This window comes from Idiotropiscis lumnitzeri, chromosome 5 (genome assembly GCF_059441095.1).
Source record: "Idiotropiscis lumnitzeri isolate Australia: NSW breed Sydney's pygmy pipehorse chromosome 5, RoL_Ilum_1.0, whole genome shotgun sequence".
Lineage (NCBI taxonomy): Eukaryota > Metazoa > Chordata > Actinopteri > Syngnathiformes > Syngnathidae > Idiotropiscis > Idiotropiscis lumnitzeri.
Genome location: NC_142395.1, coordinates 11,798,508 through 11,820,828, shown reverse-complemented (window position 1 = coordinate 11,820,828; position 22,321 = coordinate 11,798,508). Strand labels below are relative to the sequence as shown.

General features: G+C 41.0%; 3 protein-coding genes across 4 annotated transcripts; 2 read left to right on the top strand and 1 right to left on the bottom strand.

Annotated features, from left to right (window-relative positions):
- Positions 1-1,291: 1,291 nt before the first annotated feature.
- LOC148336933 (uncharacterized) lies at positions 1,292-9,511 on the bottom strand. The gene is made up of 2 exons (XM_088295860.1): positions 9,030-9,511; positions 1,292-3,034 (listed from the first exon to the last, which is right to left on the bottom strand). The coding sequence occupies exons 1-2, from the start codon at positions 9,214-9,216 to the stop codon at positions 2,154-2,156; spliced, it is 1,068 nt and encodes a 355-aa protein (XP_088151986.1). The 5' UTR covers positions 9,217-9,511; the 3' UTR covers positions 1,292-2,153.
- Positions 9,512-13,246: 3,735 nt separating this feature from the next.
- On the top strand, positions 13,247-17,326 carry LOC148336932 (uncharacterized). The gene is made up of 2 exons (XM_088295846.1): positions 13,247-13,640; positions 15,504-17,326. The coding sequence occupies exons 1-2, from the start codon at positions 13,520-13,522 to the stop codon at positions 16,832-16,834; spliced, it is 1,452 nt and encodes a 483-aa protein (XP_088151972.1). The 5' UTR covers positions 13,247-13,519; the 3' UTR covers positions 16,835-17,326.
- A 1,666-nt stretch (positions 17,327-18,992) lies between these two features.
- LOC148336931 (uncharacterized) lies at positions 18,993-21,074 on the top strand. 2 transcript variants are annotated; one of them, XM_088295862.1, is made up of 2 exons: positions 18,993-19,438; positions 20,004-21,074. In XM_088295862.1, the coding sequence occupies exons 1-2, from the start codon at positions 19,330-19,332 to the stop codon at positions 20,933-20,935; spliced, it is 1,041 nt and encodes a 346-aa protein (XP_088151988.1). In that variant the 5' UTR covers positions 18,993-19,329; the 3' UTR covers positions 20,936-21,074. The 2 variants fall into 2 exon arrangements, with proteins under 2 accessions (XP_088151988.1, XP_088151989.1); XM_088295863.1 differs by having other exon boundaries at positions 19,011-19,103.
- The last annotated feature ends 1,247 nt before the right edge of the window (positions 21,075-22,321 follow it).

Genomic DNA, 22,321 nt, shown 5'->3' with positions numbered 1-22,321 from the left:
GCTCTGTCTCCTTTCTTCTGGGAGTAATAGCAAACAAGAGGCTTATCGGTTGCTGGCTGGCTACTAGCAGAGTTGGGGGTACCTCGCAAGTCATAGCTTGGATCTCCCCTGGGCTGGACTGGTGCATTTTGCTGAGCCTGCTGTGGCGCTGAGCTGGGAAAACATGCAGGACCTCCTCGGCGGGCATTCTGGTCCTACAAATTTTCAACGCCTCATGGATAAAAATCTTCAGGGCTGCGAAGTATTCAGTGCAGCTTCCCTGGATGATGTGGAAATTTTCAGTGGCACATGGGAGGGGCATGTTCAGCACCTCAGGACCGACTGGATGGTATTGCTGGTTTCACTGCTCTGACCACAAAAGACCAGAAAAACGCAGTGAGCTAGACCGACGAGTGTGAACCAGCCTTCGGAACCCTAAAGACTCTCTTCGGTTCTTGCTCAGGGTGAGTCCGGAGCTGAGCAGCCCATCCTGTACCTCAGCCACATGCTGTTACCCCAAGAGTGGGTGGTAGAGAAAGGGGAAATGGCCATCAAGTGAGCTCTGGAGAGTCTTAAGTACTACTTGCTTGGCAAAGAGTTTGATCTAGAGACAGACCATGCGTGGATCAAGTCGATGAAGGACCACAACGGCCGACTGACGCGCTAGGACCTTTCATTGCAGCCCTTCAAGTTTGTGGTCCAACATCTGTCTGGAAAATCTAACCTCATATCCAGGTTGCCAAGACTTTGTCAACCTTGGGGAGGAGGAGGACGGAGAAGTCCAGTCAGGTGCTGTGGGGGAAATCACTGCCACCAATCTAAACCCCGCGCACATTCGCACGCACAAATCTACCACGAACATGTTTTCCATGTCAGTAGTGACTGATGAACACAGGAAAAATCCACTTTACTTTATGTGTCCTATTATAATTATTATTTTCAAATTAGACAACACACTCACCCAAAATAACTCTTGGAGCATACAACAAACATGTCTCTTCAACAAAGCAGTAACATGCCTATTTTGACAACATTGGGAGTAGAAATTACAGATAAGTGTTCGAAAATACAGTGTGAAAGTAGTGTGAAAAATAATACTCAGGTAAAGCACTAAGACTTAAAAAAATGCTTGAATACAGTGCAAAACTATTTCCATTTTCCAACAATATGTGGTGGTACTGCTTTAATCTTTCTTTAGTCTAATTTTCACATTTAGGGTTGCATCCTCTTTTTTTATTTGCCTTTTTGAAAAAGTGTTGCATAAATATAGTATTGCCCCACCTCCACAAAAAGATCAGTTCCAAGCACATAGTTGCAATATTTTACATCTTTATTGAACAATAATATGGCATTGTTGTGGCAGTCGAATATAGATGGGTTTGATATACTGATAAGTGAATGAAAAATGAAAATACACACATTAAGCATCATGAATCAAAAACAGAACACTACTGTATATCTCCAGGACTATAACATCGGATTAGCACATCACAACATATCACGGCAGTCCACATAGACGATACAAATACACATCATGTGGCTTATATTGACATGCATCAGTGTTTGTGTACATATATGCACATGCTGTCGTCTATTGAAAGCCATTTGAGCATTTTTTTTTGCTATCCTTGATATCCAGTATAAGGTCCATGTACTAGTATGCTCTTTGCCCTAACTAGTCAGACAATTCAGCGCACTAGTTAACGTGTCTTACTCGTAACCGTTTTTCCCCCTACCTACTAAGTCATCTCTGCACACTAGTAGGACAACTACATGTTATTAACAGGCCAAACTGTGCAGTAGTTGACAAAGCATCATACAAGAGACATGGTCAAATTGTACCAGTAACATCAAGAACTTCTCTAGTAATGCTAGCAGTGCACAGATGTCAATGAGTGCATGTTTTTGCCTCACTAGCAACATACCAGTAGGTGTCCTCCAAGTACGCCAAAATTATTCGACTAGTGTGCAAAATGTTTCCCAGTAGTGGGGAAAAAAAACATGTCTTGTTCTACTAGTGCACTAATTTGTCATACTAGTGAGAACAAAGAAGGCACTTGTACATGGACCATAAACTGGAGAGCAAGAATATTGAATTAAAGCTCAAATAGCCTTCCATATCTGTTACCTTTGTCTTTATGCTTGGCTCTTGTTTTAAATGAAAAGGCTGCAAATTACACACACTTGAGTTCAACACTCTCGCCGGTGTGTTTCTTCATGTGCTTACTCAAACCGGATTGATAGCAGAAACTTGTGTTGCAGATTGAACAGGAGAAGGTTTTTTCACCAATGTGTGTTCTGATGTGTCTGATCAAACTTCTCTTCAGGGAGAATCTTTCACCACAGAATGAGCAGATGCATGGTTTTTCTCCTGTGTGCCGCCTCATGTGTCTTATCAGGTTTCTCTTGTTGCCAAAGGTTTTGTCACATTGAGGACATTGCGGTTTCTCACCAAAGTGTGTTTCCATGTGTTGAAATAATGCCGACTGAAAAGTAAAACTTGAGTTGCAGACTGAGCAGGAAAAAGGTTTTTCTCCCGTGTGTTTTCTTGTGTGTGTTATTAAATAATCCTTCCGAGAGAATCTTTTGCCACAATCTGAGCACAGGAAAGGTTTCTCTCCTGTGTGACATCTCATGTGTCGTTTCAGATTCCTCTTGTTTCCAAATGTTTTGTCACACTGAGTACATTTCACGTGTTTGTCATCAGTGTGTCCTGTCACATCGCCTTTAGAGTGTTCTTCATCAGTGTCAGACATTGTGTCGCCACTATCTGAAAGTGGTGCTAAGCGGCTATCTGCTTGGGATCCTCTATCCTCTTTTGTTGTCCTGTGACGACTTGAGCTGCTACTTGCGGCCTCAGCCCCTTTGTTCTCCTCACGCTGTCCTTTGTCTTCATCATCTTCACTCTTCACGATGACACGATAGACTGAGAAATCCAGCCCTTGAAGATGCTCTCCATCCTCTTCCACTTTAATATAGGGGGGTTCTGGCTCCTCCCGTTCCACCCCGGAGCTCCGCTCCTGCTGTTCAAGATTAAGATCATCTTCACTGGTGTCTGCAGGACACAAGAAGACAAACATGCACATTGTTTGGTAAAGTCAAACTGCTCAATCAATTCACATTGTTTTTATGGAACCACTAAATAAGTATAAAGTGAACCCCAGCTATATACATCACTACAATGCAGACTGTGAGGCGATCAATTTTTAATCAATCAATCAATCAATCAAATTTTATTTATAGAGCACTTTTCATACATAAAATGCAGCTCAAAGTGCTGTACAATAAAAACATCCAAATTACAACAAAAAAATAAAACCCATTCCACCCACTCAACATAAACACAAGACACATCCACATACACGCCTGAACTCGCATACACACAGAACACTCGCATTCACACAACTTAATAAACCATCTTAGTAGAAAGACATGGCAAGGCACAGAGAAACCATATGAGAAAATGTACCCAGGGTAGGTCATCCGCGCTGAGAGGGATGACGGCCCACGGCCACAGGGAGCTCCGCCAACACACAGACCCCTGGCCCAGACTGACCGGGGTAGACCCTACACATAGTGCAGAGGGCCCCGGTCCGCCGGGCCTAAGGAGCCTCCGGGATGAAGCCCCCTGTGAGAAGGCCAGCCACACCTCCCAGCGCGGAGGCCCCCCTTGAGGAAACACTGGAGCTAAAATATATAAAAGAAAATGATAATGCTAAAAGAAAAAGAAGCTAAAAATTAAAAGACAATAATATAAAACGACGGAGCTAAAATATATAAGAAAAATTATGATACTAAAAGACAAAGAAGCTACAAAAATTCAAGACAATGATAATAGATAAAATGACAGTCCTGAATTAAAAGACTAAGATAAATTATTTAAAAGCCTAACTAAAAAGGTGAGTCTTGAGCCTCCTTTTAAAAATATCAACAGTCTCTGCAGACCTGATGTCCTCCGGCAGGCTATTCCATAGACGAGGACCAGAATGGCTGAATGCAGCCTCGCCATGTGTTCCAGTCCTCACCCTAGGAATAATTAACAGGCCGGTGCCAGAGGACCTCAGGGTCCGCGAGGGTTGATACGAGAAAAGAAGGTCAGATAATTAAGATGGCCCAAGACCGTTAAGGCATTTAAAAACTAATAGAAGCACCTTAAAATCAATCCTGAAACACACAGGGAGCCAAGGCAGCGATTTTAAAACTGGTGTAATATGTGCCCGCCCTCTGGTCCTCGTCAGCACCCGTCCGGCTGTATTCTGAAGTAGTTGTAGACTAGAAATACTCTTTTTGGGAAGACCAGAGAGCAGAGCATTACAGTAATCTAGGCGGCAGGAAATAAAAGCATGCATCAGCACCTCCGTGTTAGCCTGAGAGAGAAACGGGCGGGCTCTGGCTATATTCTTAAGGTGATAAAAACCAATCTTGGTTACATTTTTAATATGAGGAATAAAACTGAGCTCAGAGTCAAAAATGACGCCCAGGTTCCTAACAAAGTTTTTCTCTCTGACCTTCAGGACCGATAACTAAAACCTCTGTTTTGTCCTGATTGAGCTGTAGGAAATTCTCTGCCATCCATGACTTAATATCTAAAATGCAATTTAAAAGGGTATCGATAGGCTTTGTGTCATCCGGAGACACGGCAATATACAGCTGTGTGTCATCAGCGTAGCTGTGGAAGCTGATGCCGTGTCTCCTAATGAAATCCCCAAGAGGAAGCATGTACAGATTAAAAAGTATTTAATTTCATGGGTTTTGGAGGAACAGGTATCCATACTTACAAAGAAACGTCTGTCTGTGATAGGAATAAAACCAGTTAAAAGCAGTACCAGAGATGCCCACTAGGTTTTTAAGTCTATTTAATAAATGTGGTGATCTACTGTGTCAAACGCGGCACTTAAATCCAGTAGCACCAAAATTGTGAGTTTTTTTTGCATCTGCGAAACACCTGAAATTATTTAAAATCCTTAAAAGAGCTGTCTCTGTACTGTGGTTCATTCTAAAACCAGATTGAAATTTCTCTAAAACATTATTTGTATTTTAAAAATAATTTAACTGTAGAAAAACATTTTTTTCTAAAATCTTACTTAAAAACGATAAGTTGGATACAGGTCTGTAATTATTTAAAACACTGGGGTCTGAATTGCTCTTCTTCAGAAGGGGCTTCACCACCGCCGTTTTAAACGCAGTGGGCAAGACACCAGTCTGAAGAGAGCAATTAACTATATTTAAAATCTGTTCCTCAAAAAATCCATGAAAAGCTTTTAAAGGTGATGTGGGAATTGGATCTAAAAGGCAGGTTGTTTGCTTTACCTGGGAGAAAATTCGACCAAGTGTCCTTGCATCAACCAAGGCAAAGTTTTCCAGTGTTTCCTCTGGTAAAAATGACTGTCCAGCGTTAATAGAAGTTACATTTTGATGAGCTAAAAGACTGGATCTTATGTCATGGATTTTACTTCTGAAGTGGTCTGCAAAGTCCTCACAGAGAGCGTCTGTCGCTGTCTGTGAGGACTTTTTAAGATCAGAGCTGGTTAAAAGATCGAAGGTGGAGAAGAGATACCTAGGGTTGTTTTTATTAATTGTAATGAGATTTGAGAAGTAAGACATTCTTGCCAGTTTGACTGTTTTATTGTAGGATTTGAGTTGTTGACATATATAATTTGGTAATGAACTGTAAGGTTGCTCTTTCTCCACCTCCTTTCTGCACTCCTGCATTTTCTTTTTGATTCCTTAGTTAAATCATTTCTCCACGGGGGTATCGTCTTGATTTTTATGTTTTTTGTTAAAAGTGGAGCAACGGAGTCTAATGTTGATTTTAAAACCCAGTTAAAATGGTCAACAATAAAATCACAAGGTGCAGGTAAAATGTCAGCAGGAGTGCTCTTTAAAATCTCAATAAAATTTGCAGCCACCTCAGAAGTTAGGTAGCGTTTTCTCACTGTTCTCACCGGGGCTGCTTCTTGATTAAAACTGGCGATGTTAAAATATACACAGTAGTGGTCTGACACAGCCAGGTCAACAACAGAGGACACACCAACGGACAGGCCGTAGGTTATGACCAGGTCCAGGGTGTGTCCTCTGTTGTGAGTTGGCTGTGCGACATGCTGTTTAAAATCAAAATAGTTTAAAAGGTTTAAAAATTCTCTGGACAGTGGGTCCGAGATATTGTCAACGTGCACATTAAAATCGCCAGTTGTTAAAATTCTGTTATAAGTGGAATGTAAAATTGATAAGAACTCTGAAAACTCACTAATAAAAGAAGTAGAGTGATGAGGAGGTCTATAAAGTGTGACGCAGAGAATAGAGGGACCGCTAAAAACAAAGGCATGGTGTTCAAAAGATAAATACCTGTTAAAAATAGTTTCCTTTGAAAAAAGAGAAGTTTTTATAATTGACGCAGTCCCGCCTCCTCTTTTACAGTCTCTGGTCGAAAATAAAAAATTAAAATTTGGCGGGCAAGCCTCATTGAGAGCAACTGGAGCATCTGTACCTCGCCATGTCTCAGATAAAAGAATACCTTCAAGGTTGTTGTCTAAAATCAGGTCGTTTATGATAAAAGTTTTGTTTAAAAGGGAGCGCACGTTCAGCACAGCCAGGTTAATGTTTGTGCTGGACGTGCGCTCATGGTCACATGGATTTGAAATGTTAACATATAAAAGATTGTCAACTGTTAAAACCACTTTGTTTATGTGTGGGAGGGAAGCGTCTGCGAGTGATGGTTTGAATTGAGAAAATGTCCGACGTGAGTGGTAATGATTGTGGGGGCTTGTTGGGAGTGCTATTGAAAGAAACTAAGATTGGCCTGTAGGTGGGTGTAGTGAGTTTGTTATTGCAATGGTTTGTGTTAGAGCTTGGGGTGGGAACACAGGTGGAGTGATTTGTCCGTAGGAGTCAGCTGGGAGCGTGATTGACAACTGAATTGGCTGCCAGGATGGCCGAGTGGTCTAAGGCGCCGCGTTCAGGACCCAGTCTCCCCAGGAGGCCTGGGTTCGAATCTCGAATTTCCCCATTGTGGGACTAATAAAGGGAATAAAAAATAATAATAATAAATGTTAGCTACTAAAATCGAGCTACCCAGGAAGCTCGGGTGAAAACCGTCTGGTTGGTAAAAGGAACGACGGTTCCAAAATAGGTTAAAATTGTCAATAAAAGCAAAACCGAAATGTCCGCAAGTGCGTATGAGCCATGTGTTCAGGCTTAAAAGACGACTGAAGCGCTCGCTGCCGGGGGATAGCGGCGGTAAAGTGACGCTTATCCAGACCGACAGACCACAAGTTTTTAGCAGGTCGAAGAGGACATTAAAATCTCGCTTGGTTTGCTCCGATTGTCGGCGCACTGTTTCATTCGTCCTCACGTGGACAACGAGCCGGGATACGGATGGTGGAAGAGAGAGAAGAACATCTGGCAGGATGTTGGCTATGTCCGTGACTTTGGCTCCGGGATAACAGTGGGTGATAGTACCAATGTAGCGTGTGTGTTTAATGATGCTGTCGCCAACAATGACGGTGGTTGGTGAGTGCAGAGGATGTGAAGAATGAGTGCCAGGGGAACCGTGAACTCTGTGAAAAGAATCCCGACCTTGTTGTCCTAAATCGTGCTCCTCAGGCCGGGTGGCAACTGAGGACAGGACTGGTGAGTGGCCCCGATGTTGTGGCCCACTCGTGTGCCGGGACACTGCGTCCCTGAGCAGCCCCACTTGAGAACGGCCGACCGGGCCACGCGTGGACTTATCCACTCGGGCCGAATTCAGCGTGAGCGGCAGGGAATTCAAAGGAGCACCTGGGACCCCAGCCCTGGGGTCAGATGCTACGGCTGACGTCTCCGACCGCAGGGGCGCAGCAGTGGCAGCGGGAGAATCCTCTGCCAGGGCGGAAAAACGATTCCTCATGACCAATCGAGGGCGGGGAGATGGTTCTCTGCTCCTCTGGCTGTGGGATGCCACCTCGACCCAGGTGGTACCATGGAGTGGTGTTGAGCAGGATGGGCCTGGGCAGGTAGCTGGATCCCATCTCACCGTGTCCGTCAGTGGAGCCTCTGTCATACTCACGGCTGTCATGATTTCGCTGGATTGCCTATCCATAATGACGGCGGAGAGTTGTGGGAAACGGGTCGTGAAAGACGCGACGAGGGACTCTTTTCGACGTAGTTCTTCCGTCAGACAATGGACTTCCTCTCTCAGGTCAGAGATTGTTTTATTTGTTTCATCCTGCACCATTATGAACCGGGTCCGGTGACCGGGGTTAGCACGGCGGGCTAGCAGCGGCTAGTCTGAGGCAGGAGTATGCTAGCTGTTTGACAGTTGTTTGACAGTTGGCCGGTTCACCGGTGGGAGCATGTCCGTAGGTTAAAAATTTAAAACAGTCACTGAAAAAAATTTAAAAAATAATAAAAAGTATGTCCAAGCAGTAAAAGTAGCGCAAGCTTACTGCGATGAGCACTCCTACGGAGACGAACAACTTCCGCGTCGCTCTACTGCCACCTCTGTGTCATAGAATCAAAGGGGATTCGCACCCTTTGGTGTTTTACTGTTCACAGACAAGTCTGAATTTAGAGTTGTGGGCCTTCAGTATAGTACCCAGTTGTGGCGCATTATGCCAGGCAGCGCTGAGATCTACTGGGAGAGGTGCAGTATTTATTATTTAATTATAAGTAATAAGAAGAGAAGCAGAGAAGGTCCTCGATTAATGTCCTGTAATATATGTTGGTCTCAAAAATCAGCAAATATTTGACTACCTATGGCATCTCATATATTATAGTCACATTACAGACTTTCAAAATCATATGGCCTGGTTGAACATGTACAATATGTTCACACACATCCAGTAAACTTCAATTTGGAGTAACAAAGTAAACAGCTTGAAGCACGCATTGTAATTTGGAGGACTGTTTGGGCGAGAGTGAGAAAAGGCTCAAAGGAAACTTTTACAATGTGTTTAAATTATATAAATAAATGCAATGTCTTTCAGGAAAATGCGCAGAAAGTTCAACATGGAGCCTCTCACACTATACACTCAAACTGTTACTAAACATGCGTGGGCAAGAAATGAGCAAACCTGGAACGTGTCGAGGTTTCTTGAAAACAGCATCCAGGAGTTGACGTTGTCGCTCGTTCTCCTCTTTTGTCCGACAAAGTTCCTCCTCGTATTCAGCTATCGTTCTTTCGAATACTAAAAATACTTCTTCGATGGCTGCACTCAGTCGCTGATTCAGCAACGCTCTCAGAATTTCTACTTTACACATTTTCACACGATAATCATAACACTTTACTCTCACACTCGAGCACTGGTGAGCGATATGTTGCTAACTTCGCAGCTAGCAAGCTAAGCTATCTTGAGATGCGTCAATGTGCACCGAGAAAAGTATATCAGAACATTAACAACTAGTTGCGTTTGCTATGCTATACAAACGAAATATTAACAACATAAAGAGCAAAAGATACCGAAATGAACGCAGGTATGAAAGGACTTATCCAACTGTCTCGCGAATGTGTTTTCTTTTTTTTTCTCAGTATAACTTCCGGCACAGTAAAGACGGTGATTGCATCATACGGTCACGTTATTGCCCCCCACAGGTGAGAACGTGTAATTACGCGTAATTTCTAAACGATTCATCGTAATGAGCACAATGAAGCATTATACTCTACATTAAAACTATACGATATGAGAGAGCCACGGTCACCCTCCATTCGTGAAAGTCCAGCAACTACATCAGACGATTTAGCGTGAAATTACACATCCACACCAAAGGTGGCAGTGATGCACTACTATGTACAATCTTTTTTTTTTTTTACCGGAAATGGTAAATTAGTCAAAGAAAAATATAACGCGACAGTACTTGTAAATAGAATAATTCGTTTCCTCGTAAATCTGTTTATATTTATGTCACGTAATTACGATTGAAAATAATTTACGCTTCATGTCAGTCTGTATTTATCTTTTCTCGATAGATGCACAAAAAAAGAGTCGCGTTTGCTAGCAAGACGTTGCTAAACGAAGATCAAGTGCGAGCGTAAACTGGTAGTGGGGATGATGTGCGCGAGAACGGCGGCAGAGTACGAGGAAGGACTTGGTCGAACAAAAGAGGAGAACGAGCTTCTTTTCAAGAAGTATAATGAGGCACACCGGCCAGGTCTGTTCGATTTTTTCCTCTCACAATCACATTACACTATTCGACCAATTTGAGATTGTGCCCAAACAATAATTACATCGCACTGCCTGATTCCCGAGATTAGAAGACAGGTTTGAAAGTCTTAATAAAGATGGGTAGACGAATGAACACCAACAGATAATATAACCTTTGGAGTAGGCCCAGTGCGATTCATTATCTAAACCGTCCAGTTATAGAATGGATTTATTGTTAGATACCCTATTCGTAAACAAGCAAAATTAGCAGTTGCAGCAGGGCCCACTACAATAACACGAAAAGGCCAGCATATATAGAAGAAAAAGAAAGTATCTGTGCACGTCCAATAAAATAAATTACAAGGTGGAGTTTCTGTGCGGTATGAAGGTCTGAAATAAGTTGCAGTTAGTGTGATGCAGAAATCCTCTGCTGTCGAAATGTATCACTTCAGAGGACTTTACACTGAGCTGTACTGCTTTGTAACTGAGGCAGGGATTTGGTCATAGCTTTTCACTTTCCTTGATTTAGAATGCATGGCAAAACCATACATAAGTGAGTTTTTCAGCCAAGAGCTGCTAATAGGTTCCACAGGGGAAAACAAGGAAAAAGCTATATTTATGAATTGTCCACCATTATAGTGCCAGATATTACTGCATTGGCGTCCTCAAGTCTTCTTGCATCCCACCAATACTCTCCATTGCTGCTCCATGCGTGTTTGTCGTCTTATGTCCTTCAGACATCAGTGAAGATCTTTATCCTGAGCCGCCAATTCCACGCTCCAGGAAGGGGCAGGAGGAACCCAAGCAGCCCCATTATATGACAGAGGAAGCGAAGGAGCTAGAGGCCACAGGAATTAAAGAGGAAGAGGATGAACACAGCATTACTCAGGAGGAAGAGCAGCTTCAAGGTGTGGAGGGGGTTGACATCGCCAAGTTTCCATTCACTGTTATTCATGTAAAGTATGAAGATCATGACAGTGATGATGATTATGAAGTTGGTGGAAGCCACTGCGAAGGATCCCAATCAGACAGATTAGTTCCACTCTTAGATTGTGATGGCATAATGTCACACTCTCCTGTCACTGATAATGACCAAAACACTAAGGATATGACATGTCACAATGACAAAACACACTTGACATGTCCTCAGTGTGACAAAACTTTTACCAACAAGAGGAATCTCAGAAGACACATGATAATTCATACGGGAGAAAAACCTTTTATGTGTTCAGCTTGTGGGAAAAGATTCTTTCAGAAGGGATCTATGATAGCACATTCAAGAAAACACACGGGAAAAAAACCTTTTTGCTGCTCAGTGTGCAACAAATGTTTTAGCGATTATTCAACATTGGTGAAACACATGAGAACGCACACCGGTGAGAAACCATTTTCATGTTCATTCTGCAGTAAAACATTCTCTCAGAAGGTGGCAATGCAAATACACACAAGAACACATACTGGAGAAAAATCCTTTATCTGTTCCATCTGCAACACAAGTTTTAATGTTCGTTCAACTTTGGTTCACCACATGAGAACGCACACTGGTGAGAAACCTTTTACCTGCTCAGTGTGCAACAAAAGTTTAAGTCATCCTGCAGGATTAGCGAGGCACATGAGAACACACACTGGAGAGAAACCTTTTTCCTGTTCCGTCTGCAACAGACGTTTTTCAATTCACAAGACATTGGTTCAACACCTGAGAACGCACACTGGAGAGAAGCCATTCATTTGCACAATTTGCAGTCAACGGTTCTCTCAAAGTGGCGCTTTACAAAGACATGTAAGATCACACACTGGCGAGAAGCCATTTAGTTGCAGCGTGTGTGATAAAAGGTTTAATGACAAGTATAAGGTTAAGAAACACAAATGTGCTGGAGAGAAGAGTAGTAGTGCATTAAGAGCAGATTGAAGTAGTTGTAGCTGGAAAAGGGTGTGTGTGGGTGTGTGTGTGGGTGTGAAGGGGTGAGTGTGTGTCTGTGTGTGTGTGTGTCTTCACAAAATTGCTATCCAGGACCCTTAAAAGAACTGTCCAGCTCAACCTCATGTTCAAAAGCATTTGGAGGGAAAATGTTCATAATGCATTTACACATAATCACAGTGGATTTAAAATAAAACAATCAACCTGTGATTAAAATAATTTTCTGCATTTCTTCTTGAAAAGTTTCACTGTGAACCATAGAAATACTGATATGCTGCATGCCATTTTGGGCAGAGTACATCTATTATTAGGTGCCCTTAAGTATTGAACAAAGTTATTGTCCCCTGGGAAATCCACCCTTTTCCAACTGAGGACCATGGTCTCAGATTTGGAAGTGCTTATTTTCATCTCAACTGCTTCACACTTGGCTGTGAACCACACCAGTGAGAGTTGGAGATCAAGGCTAGAAGGAGCCTACAGTATCACATAATATGCAAAAAACAGAGATGTAGTAATGAGACTACCAAACAGTCCCCCTCAACACCTCGGCTATGCCAAGAAATTCTCTCCATAAAAGTTCAGAACAGAATCGTTGACAAATGTCCAACCGTCACTGGAAACGAATTTGACTTACTGGCAATGCAGACCAAATTCTGACACCGTTTGTACAGGGATCGAGCTGCCTGTACTAGAGCGTCGTTACCTCAAACTGCCAGACCATCCTCTACAACATCCCCCGGGGTAAACAGTCGAACGCCTTCTCGAAGTCCACTAAGCACATGTAGGCTGGTTGCGCAAACTGCTGTTGTGGAGTGTGAATTAAAGTAAATTTCTTTACTGGCATTTGCGTGTGTATCAATGAAGATTAGTGCCAAAAGTCACGTGACAGTTTTTCATAGCTGTAGAATTGTAATTAAAGGAATAGTTTCTGTGTATCTGCAAAACATGCTCTATTTCTTTCTGAATCGAAATGTATTTGTTCATAGGCCCATTTCTTAACATTTCTTAATTTTTAAAACGGTAGCTTTATATGCAATGGATTTTAATAATATCTTTATTTCGGTACAATTTCGTATTTTTTACAACAGTATAGTGGGTAACAAAAATATTTATTTTACTTTTTAGGAACAAAATTAAGTGCAATGTTGATTGTGTCAGTCAGAGGTTATGGAGTGTAATAACACCTCCTCCCGTGGGGTGGCAGTAACATAATAGACGGCTACAACTGCATCTTGTTTGCCGGAAGTAAATGCAAAGCAAAGTTAGCAAGATGGCGTTTAGCATTCGCGTTCAGTTCGTGTTTCATTGAATGGTTTTTTTTGGAGGGGGGGTTAACCGACCACTGATTTGACTCGACATACATTAGATAATGTGACACTTTTACATTTACGTTTTTTTCTTCCGGGTAAACTTCTCACGGTGGACGAAGAAGTTTGTACTAATTTCTTAGCTCGTTAGCTGCCAATCGACGTCAAGAGACATCAATAAAGTGTGAAGTGGGAAAATGTGTGCAAAAAATGTGAAAGAAGAGTACGAGGTGGACCTATCTCGATCAAAAGAGGAGAACGAACGTCAACGACTGGACGCTACATTTAAGAAGCATCAAGTTATGTTTCATAGAACAGGTTAGTTCACTCCCCTGTTGGAAACTGTTGTAGTTTGCATTATTAAAAATAGGTTTATTAGTTGTTAGTTCACTTGCAGCATTTTGTGCCCGGTACTATAAGGGGATGAATATAGAAAATAAATGAATGTGTGGAGATTGCCAGCTGTGGTGGTTGTCTCTATTGATATAACATTCTTAACACGATCGAATCTTCACTAAATTAATCTAATGTCGCGTTATCGCGTGGACCCCTGAAGTTCCATTGCATATAATTACACAAAATATGTAACTTGAAATAGTAATGACCTGATGTGTCTGGTTTAAACCTAACTTGACCTGCAGAGAAATTTATGTCACCCTGGATGAACACTCCTTGACAGAAAGACACAGCTTGGACTGTGGTCTTCCCCAGGGTTCAATTTTTGGGTCATTAGTTTTTAAGCTGTTCATGCCGCCTCTTTGCAACACCATTTGGCGACACAGAATTATTAGTTTTCATAGTTATGCTGATGGTGCTCAGCTTTACATTTCCGTGTCTCCTTATGACCCAGGATCACTTGATGTCTTTTTCACTGTATTTTATATATATTAAGTCTTGGATGGTAGATAATTTCCTACAGCTCAACCAGGACAAAACACCAGTTATAGTTATCGGTCTACAAACTTAGAGAGAGAAACTTTTACCTAAATTAAAAACACTATGTTTTAATCGTTCACGACAAGTTAAACATGTGGGTGTTATTTTTGACTGACCTTAGTTTTATTCCACATATTAAGAATGTTATAAAAATGGGATTTTACCATTTGAAGAATATAGCCAGAATCTGCTTATTTCTCTCTTTCTTCCTCTCTGAAAACACAGATAAGCTCATGCGTGCTTTTATTTGCTGCCGTTACTGTGATGCTCTTATTTCTGCTCTTCTAAAAAAAACAAAAACAATCTCTAGTCTTCAACTTTGACAGAATTCAGCAGCATGTGTGCTGATGAAGACCAAAATGAAGGAGCATATAACAACTAATTTTAAAGTCGCTGCGTTGGCTTCCTGTGTGTCTTAGAATCGATTTTAAGGTTACTTTTTTAATTAATGGTCTGGTTCCTTATTATTTATTGGATTTGCTTTTACTATATCGACTCTCGCGGACCTTGGGGTCCTCAGGCACCTGACTTTTAACTGTTCCTGATGTTAGAACTAAAACCAATGGTGAAACAGTTTTCCAATTATACGGCTCATGTTAGGATGAATGTGGATATTTTTAAAAGGAGGCCCGAGACTCACCTTTCCTTTCACATCTTGTTTTTTTTATTTAAATTCATTTAACTTACACACATTGTCGTGTTGCGGTCCCAAACATGCTAGAATATACTTGTCCTGGCAGCAAACTGAAGATGTGCCCTGTGTGTGTGTGTGTCTGGGATTTTTGTTGTTGTTTTGTTTTGTTTTGTTGTTAACTTTACTCTACTCTATTTGGCTCTGTGTCTGCTTGTGCTGCGCCAGTGCGAAATGTAGTGACGAAGGGAGGACTTACTGTCTGGGCCGCATGTGGTAATGACAGACTTATCATAACGGACGGGTGGCCCGGCCGCTGGCGAATGACAAATAACACTCGTAAAATTTACAGACGCACATACCTCTGATTAAGAATAATAATTCCTTTGATTATTAATTGGAAGTTGATTAGTCCAACTCGGATGAAACTGTGGTACGCGTCCTGAAGTTCATACAAACATAAGACATTAGAATCAACACCACTAGTTGGAAAGTGACCCATCTTTATTTGACAACCATTTTTCCAATATGCTGCAATTTACTGTATGTGTGTCCCACTTGGAGCCGAAATATTAACATGACTTGAACATGTGTGGTTGTCATCTTGTGTCCAGGAGATGACAGCGAACAGTATCTTCATCCTGAACAACAGGAGTGGAACTTCAGGGTGGAGCAGTGTGGGCCAGAGCCCCCAAATGTTAAAGAGGAAGAGGAAGAGCTAGAGTACTCTTACATTAAAGATGAAGATGAGCCAGAGCTTCCTCATATTGAAGAGGACGAGTACGAAGAGCACCTAATCATTAAAGAGGAAGAAGAGGATGATGATACAACCATGTTTCCATGGACTCACATCATTGTGAAGAGTGAAGATGAAGAAGACCAAGGTCAGTGGTCAATGCTTCATCCTAGTGAAAGTGAGGAAAACAGAGGGGAGGAGCCTCCAGGCAGCAGCTCAAGTCAATACATGACAAGAGAAGGTGATGGAGGCCACTGTGGACGATCACAAGCAGACAGCCTCTTAGCTCCACTGTCAGAGAGTGATGACATAACTTCACACACGTCTGACACTGATGATGACAAACACGCTAAAGGGAAACCTTTTGCTTGTTCAGTCTGCAGCATACATTTTCATGTTCATTCACGTTTTGTTCAACATATGAGAAAACACACTGGGGAAAAGCCCTTTTCATGCTCTGTTTGTGGTCAAACATTCTCTCAAAGAGGCGCATTGACAAGACACACAAGAACACACTCCGGGGAAAAACCTTTTTCTTGTTCAGTCTGTGGTAAAGGATTTACTCAAAAGGAACATTTGGTAACACACACTAGAACACACACAGGAGAGAAACCATTTTCTTGCTCAGTGTGTGGTAAAAGTTTCTCTATTAAGGGAAATTTGATAACGCACACAAGAATACACACTGGCGAGAAATCTTTTGTCTGCTCAGTCTGTGACTTGAGTTTTGTTGATCGTTCATCACTGGTTCAACACATAAGAACACACACTGGGGAGAAACCTTTTTCCTGTTCAGTCTGTGGTAAAAGATTTACTCAGAAGGGACAATTGAATACACACTCCAGAACACATACAGGAGAAAAACCTTTTTCCTGCGCAGTCTGCAACTTAGGTTTTGGCGATCGTTCCACATTGGTTTTACACATGAGGACACACACTGGGGAGAAACCCTTTTGCTGCTCAGTATGTAATAAAAGATTTGCCCAGAGGGCACATTTAAGAACACACACAAGGACGCACACTGGAGAGAAACCTTTTTCGTGCTCAGTCTGCAACACAAGTTTTGCTGATCGTTCATCACTAGTTCAACACACGAGAATACACACTGGTGAGAAAGTGTTCAGTTGCAGTGTGTGTGATCAAAGGTTCTCTTATAAGTATCAGATGAAAAAACACAAGTGTCCTGGTGAAAAGAGCAGCAATACATGAATCTGTTGTTTATATTATGAACAAACTTACCTTCTAAAAAGCTGAGAAAGTTTGAACGCTAACCTGGAAATGCATTTATATGTGATCCTAAATGAAGCAGTGAAACTTCAAAGTGATAGTATACAATGCTGAATTTGTTGATTTAATTGAAAATGTAATTTGGTGGTTACATGACGAGTTTCTGATTCATCTAAATCAACTGTATTCCCCACACAAGTAATTTGTAGCATTGGTGTCACTTGAGTGTGATAGCAGCACAACACTAACAGACTGTAGCATGTGAGCAGATAATAATGTACTCTGTCTTTAAATGTACTGAAATAGCATGTGGTCCATCTCTCACTGCCCGTTTTCTGTAACTAAAAAGATTCTGCCATAATCACGGGTCTGCTGTAATTGCTGTTCTGCTGATGAGAAGACTATGAGTATTTCACCATGCAAACTATATGTCTAACTTCTGTCTTTCCAGGGAATAAAATGACATAAAGACCACTCCGCATGTTTATTTTGCTATCATAGTTTACTATTTTTTTTCTTCTTCTTTTCTAGAACATATTGTAGTTGATATAGTGCAGCATGTGAAGGCTCATCTTTGTAATCATCATATATTGACAGAGGAGTGATGTGGAAGATGTAGAAATATTTTGGGGTAATGAGACAATGCTTTTTTAGCTCATTTGCTGTGTCCAAATTCACAGGCTGGGTGCCCCGAAGGCCGCATGACATCACTTTTAGTGTGACTCAACTGCACGTGGCCTGCCCAAATTCACAGTATTTTATGCACCCCGCAGAGGCTACTTGATGACACTTTGAAGGTATCGAAGGACCATCCTGAGGTCGAGTAGCACTGGAGGTGGAGTCGCGATGGGGATTACAAGGGAAGTGTTCACAGAGAATCGTGTTGAATAAACAGGGCCAGCAGTAGTTTGGAAGTTATGGTATACATTTTTATAATATAATTATTATTATACAATATTATTATTACTATACTTCTCCAAACTTTCTTGCTAATGTATATTTTTTTGCGATTAAAAACAAAAACAAATGCTGATTGCATCATACTGACGTATTACTGACTCCCCCAGGTACAAATGTGTCATTACTGACTAATGAACAGAAACAGACTATATAAATAGTTGGAGGAGGCTTGGTGGGACTCATCGTCTTAACTGTACAGTTATATAATAAAATTCTTGTGAGATACTTTATTCATCCACAAGGAAAATTTACAGTTCTAGCAGTGTCCACAACATTAACACGAAAAGGTAAGCAGACGTGAAGAAATACTCTTAATGGTATACATAAGAAAAAAAAGGTATCTGTAGTCCAATGAAATAATTCACAAGGTGGAATTTCTTTGCGGTCTGAAGTTCTGGAATATGTTGCAGTGAGCCTGATGCAGGAATCGAAATGTATCACATCAGTGGACTTCACACTCAACTGTACTACTTTGCTACTGAAATAAGGATTTGGCCGTATCTTGTCAATTGATTTAATTTAGAATGTGCAGCAAAACCATGAATCAGTGACTTTTTTAGCCAAGAGCTGGTGAAAGGTTCCACAGAAAAAGAATCCAGAAAGATTTATTTGTGAATTGTGATTAAGCCGGCCGGATATTACTTCAGTTTTTTTTTTGTTTGTTTGTGTTTGCCTAATTACATTTCAGCCTCTGTGTGCTGCCATGTAAATCTAATCTGCCTTCAGACTCAGTAGGGCTGTTGCCCCCCCACCCCCATATAATTTAAACTATGTTAACAAATTACACTGTTTCTTTAACCAATCAGATACAAATTTGCCTCAAGGGGCCCATAACAACGTCAGCATTTTCCATCTTCTGATTGGTTGGTCAGATCATGATAAATTTGACTAGCAAAATACCTCCATTTAATAAGAATTATTTATTGTGATTATGATGCATTTTTTTAATTTTTGAGTTTTTGTCTTTTTGTTAAATCGTTATTAATTATGAGCGCCTTGTTTGTTGTTAAATTATGTTTTTTCGTGTTGACATTTGCAATAGTTGCTACTTGATAGTGGTGGTATTAAGAGGTGGATCAAAAAGTAACCACTGAAAGATGCCAAATGGACGGCAAGTACAGTATTTAAAAAAACAAGTTCAGTTGATTAGTGTTCGCTTCCGTAGTGTAATGACGCTTCCTCACCAAAGGAGGCAGTAACGCACCAGACTGGACCAACTGTGTCTTCTCTGCAGGACATGGAATGTAGGCCAGTAAGGAAACGTAGGGAGCGAGACGGCGCAATTAAAGCGGTAATATTGCCATTAACATTGCGTCATCTTTACATATTTAAGTCGTTTACTGATTAAACATCACCGACACTATGTGTCGGTTCACTCTAAAGCTTCGCCTGCTAGTTTAGCCCGCTAGCTGCAAACAAAGAAACGCGGAAGTTAGCCTCATATCCCCAAGCGGAAATCAAGTGTGTTCGCTACGTGTTTGGATTAATTTTTTTTATCGTGTGGCCGTTTGGAAAGAATGATAGCAGAGTACGAAGAGGAAAATTGTCGATCACAAGAGGAAAACGAGCGACAACGTCGATCACTGGACGCAGTTTTAACGCATCAAGATGAAACGTACAGAGCAGGTTTGTTTATCGTTTCTCACAAGGATATCTTACAAGGGAGTTTTTGTTTCACCCACAAGGATGTCCTAATAATCTAAACGCCAATTAAACCTAATTCCAATTTTTCCACAAATGCAGTGGAAATTTCAAGTTAACGAACTGTTATGATGAAAAATTCAATATATTATACAGGGAAAAAAGTTGCAATGTTCGTGCAAACTTTACAGGTACAAATACGTTAACATTGGCACTTAAATAATAGGATTGCATGTAAAAATGACATTAGTACTAAAATGCACCTCCCTAAAAGACTGTAGTAATTTAAGTTTTTTGGAGGGATGATTTTTACGACAAATTGGCACGCCCCCTTTTGGAGCTTGGCTTGTTTTTTTTTTAGGTTTCAGCGTCTATGTCACTGCAGAGCGGCAATCACGTAACATTTCTCCAATTTTCTTTACTGTTGTCTAAAACGGCGACCGATCGCCCCCAAAATGCAAATGCACATTACTACTCATAATGGTGTAACTTGATGTAGCATTGCTTGACTTTTTAAAACCACATGCACTTGTCTTCATGTGGCTTGCAGACATCTGTGAAGAAATGCAGCAGGAGTGGAGCTCCAGATCGGAACTGGGGGAGCCAGAGTCCCCATGCATTAAAGAGGAAGAGGACGAACACAGCATCGGTCAGGAGGAAGAGCAGTTTCGAGAGCTGGAAAAGACTGATCTCACCCAGCTGCCCTTTAACTGTGTCATTGTGAAAAGTGAAGATGATGAAAAGGAAGGCGATGGAGACCACTGTGCAGGATCACAAGCAGACAGCCTCCGAGCTCCATTGTCAAATAGTGACAACATGTCACACTCTCCTGACACGGATGATGAAGAACACTCTAAATGTGTTATGACAAGTCAGACTGACAACAAAGGTTTGGCATGTCTTCACTGTGACAAAACTTTTAGCAACAATGCAAATCTCAGAAGACACGTGATGATCCACACGGGAGAAAAGCCTTTCATGTGTTCAGTTTGTGGGAAAAGATTCTCTCAGAAGACATCGATGATAACACACACAAGAACACACACTGGAGAAAAACCTCACTCATGCTCGGTGTGCCACAAATGCTTTAGTGATTATTCCACTTTGACAAAACACATGAGAACGCACACAGGTGAGAAACCCTTTTCATGCTCTGTCTGCGGTAAAAGATTTTCTCAGAAAGCAACTATGCGAACACACACGAGAACACACACTGGGGAAAAAGCATTTTTTTGCTCGTTTTGCAATACAAGTTTCAATGTTCGTTCAACATTGGTCCAACACATGAGAACCCACACAGGTGAGAAACCCTTTACCTGCTCAGTGTGCACCAAAACTTTTGGTCATCCTGCAGCACTGGCAAGGCACACGAGAACACACACTGGGGAGAAAGTGTTCAATTGCAGTGTGTGTGGTCAAAGATTCTCTTACAAGTACCAGGTGAACAAACACAAGTGTGTTGGTGAAGAACAACTTCAGTGAAGGAAGCTGCAGGACTTTTAAAAAACTGAAAAGATGTTGGATTTCTTGTGTAGCAAACACTGTTGATGCCCAATTGCAAATAGGATGCACAGCTGGATTTTTGGTGTACAGTTCTCATAACTTACTATATTGCCTTTCAGGGAACCCATGGGTAATACTCATTCATGTTGAAAATATCACACAGTCCATGGTTGTTGTCAAATGAGCAGTTTGAATAAAATATTATCAAACATATGCAGTCTTGCATATGTTAATTAAAGACAATATTTGTGGCTTCTTACACAACGGAGACGTTATAAACTAAACTTGTCCCCATTCATACACTATTAAAGAACATATTGCAGTGCAAAAGTAGCAATAGTACTCACATTTGGTACTTTAATAAAAGTCCAGAATATACTTTGGTAAAAAAGCTAATTAAACTGTTGTAGTTAAGTAAAAGTAATAAAGTACAGCCTGAAATAATAGATTATTAAAAATATTTTTCCGTTATTTCTATACGTTACACATTTAATAACTTGGCAACAAAATGCTTAATTAACTAATGCAGTATGCGATTGGCTGGCGACCAGTTCAAGGTGTGCACCGCCTCTTGCTCAAAGACCACTCGGAGAGACCCCCCTCGACAGGGGGTGAAGCTAAGCGGTGCGGAGAATGGATGAATGAATTGCGAGTGCAGTGAATCTCAGCGTGGTTCATGGGCTCCCTCTCGTGACACATAAGAGAATGGCACAGTATTTGTTGTACGTACTTTTAAATACGTTTGAATTCAATCACCATATTTGTTCTCAAACCTTGATTAGTTTTTTTATTGTACTTTTGTATGTAATACATTTAGATAATATCTACAGGTTTTTGATTCATTAAAACCATTTTTATTCTCCAAACAAGGAAACACAAGACATTTGTATAGCATTGATGTCACTTGAGTACTATAGCAGCGCAACACTGTGACAGACTATAATAATGTTCTGTATTTGTCTTTAAATTTGGTGAGATAGCATGTGGTCCATCTCTCATTTGTTCCATTCCTGTATTTGCTTTCTGTGTCTATACCGTAACAAAACAGAGGACGCAAACAATACACCAACTATGCAGTCCGATAAAAATTGACAAAGAAAGAAAAAAAGGGAAAGCGAGATCTATTCAGAAATTAGATCTGTCAGACTACCAAATATTATAACAGTTTTGTTTGAAGTCTTTTCAAAGTCTCCAAAATTTGCCATCCTTCTCAAATAAATAAAAAACAATGGTCATTCTTTAAAAAATGCATATATGAATGAACTGTTTTAATTTTATTATTAAAGTATTAAGACATTTCCTGTTTCTCTAAATATGTTACAGTGTGTCCAGGTTTAACAGGAAACTCCCGGTTAAAGATGGCGG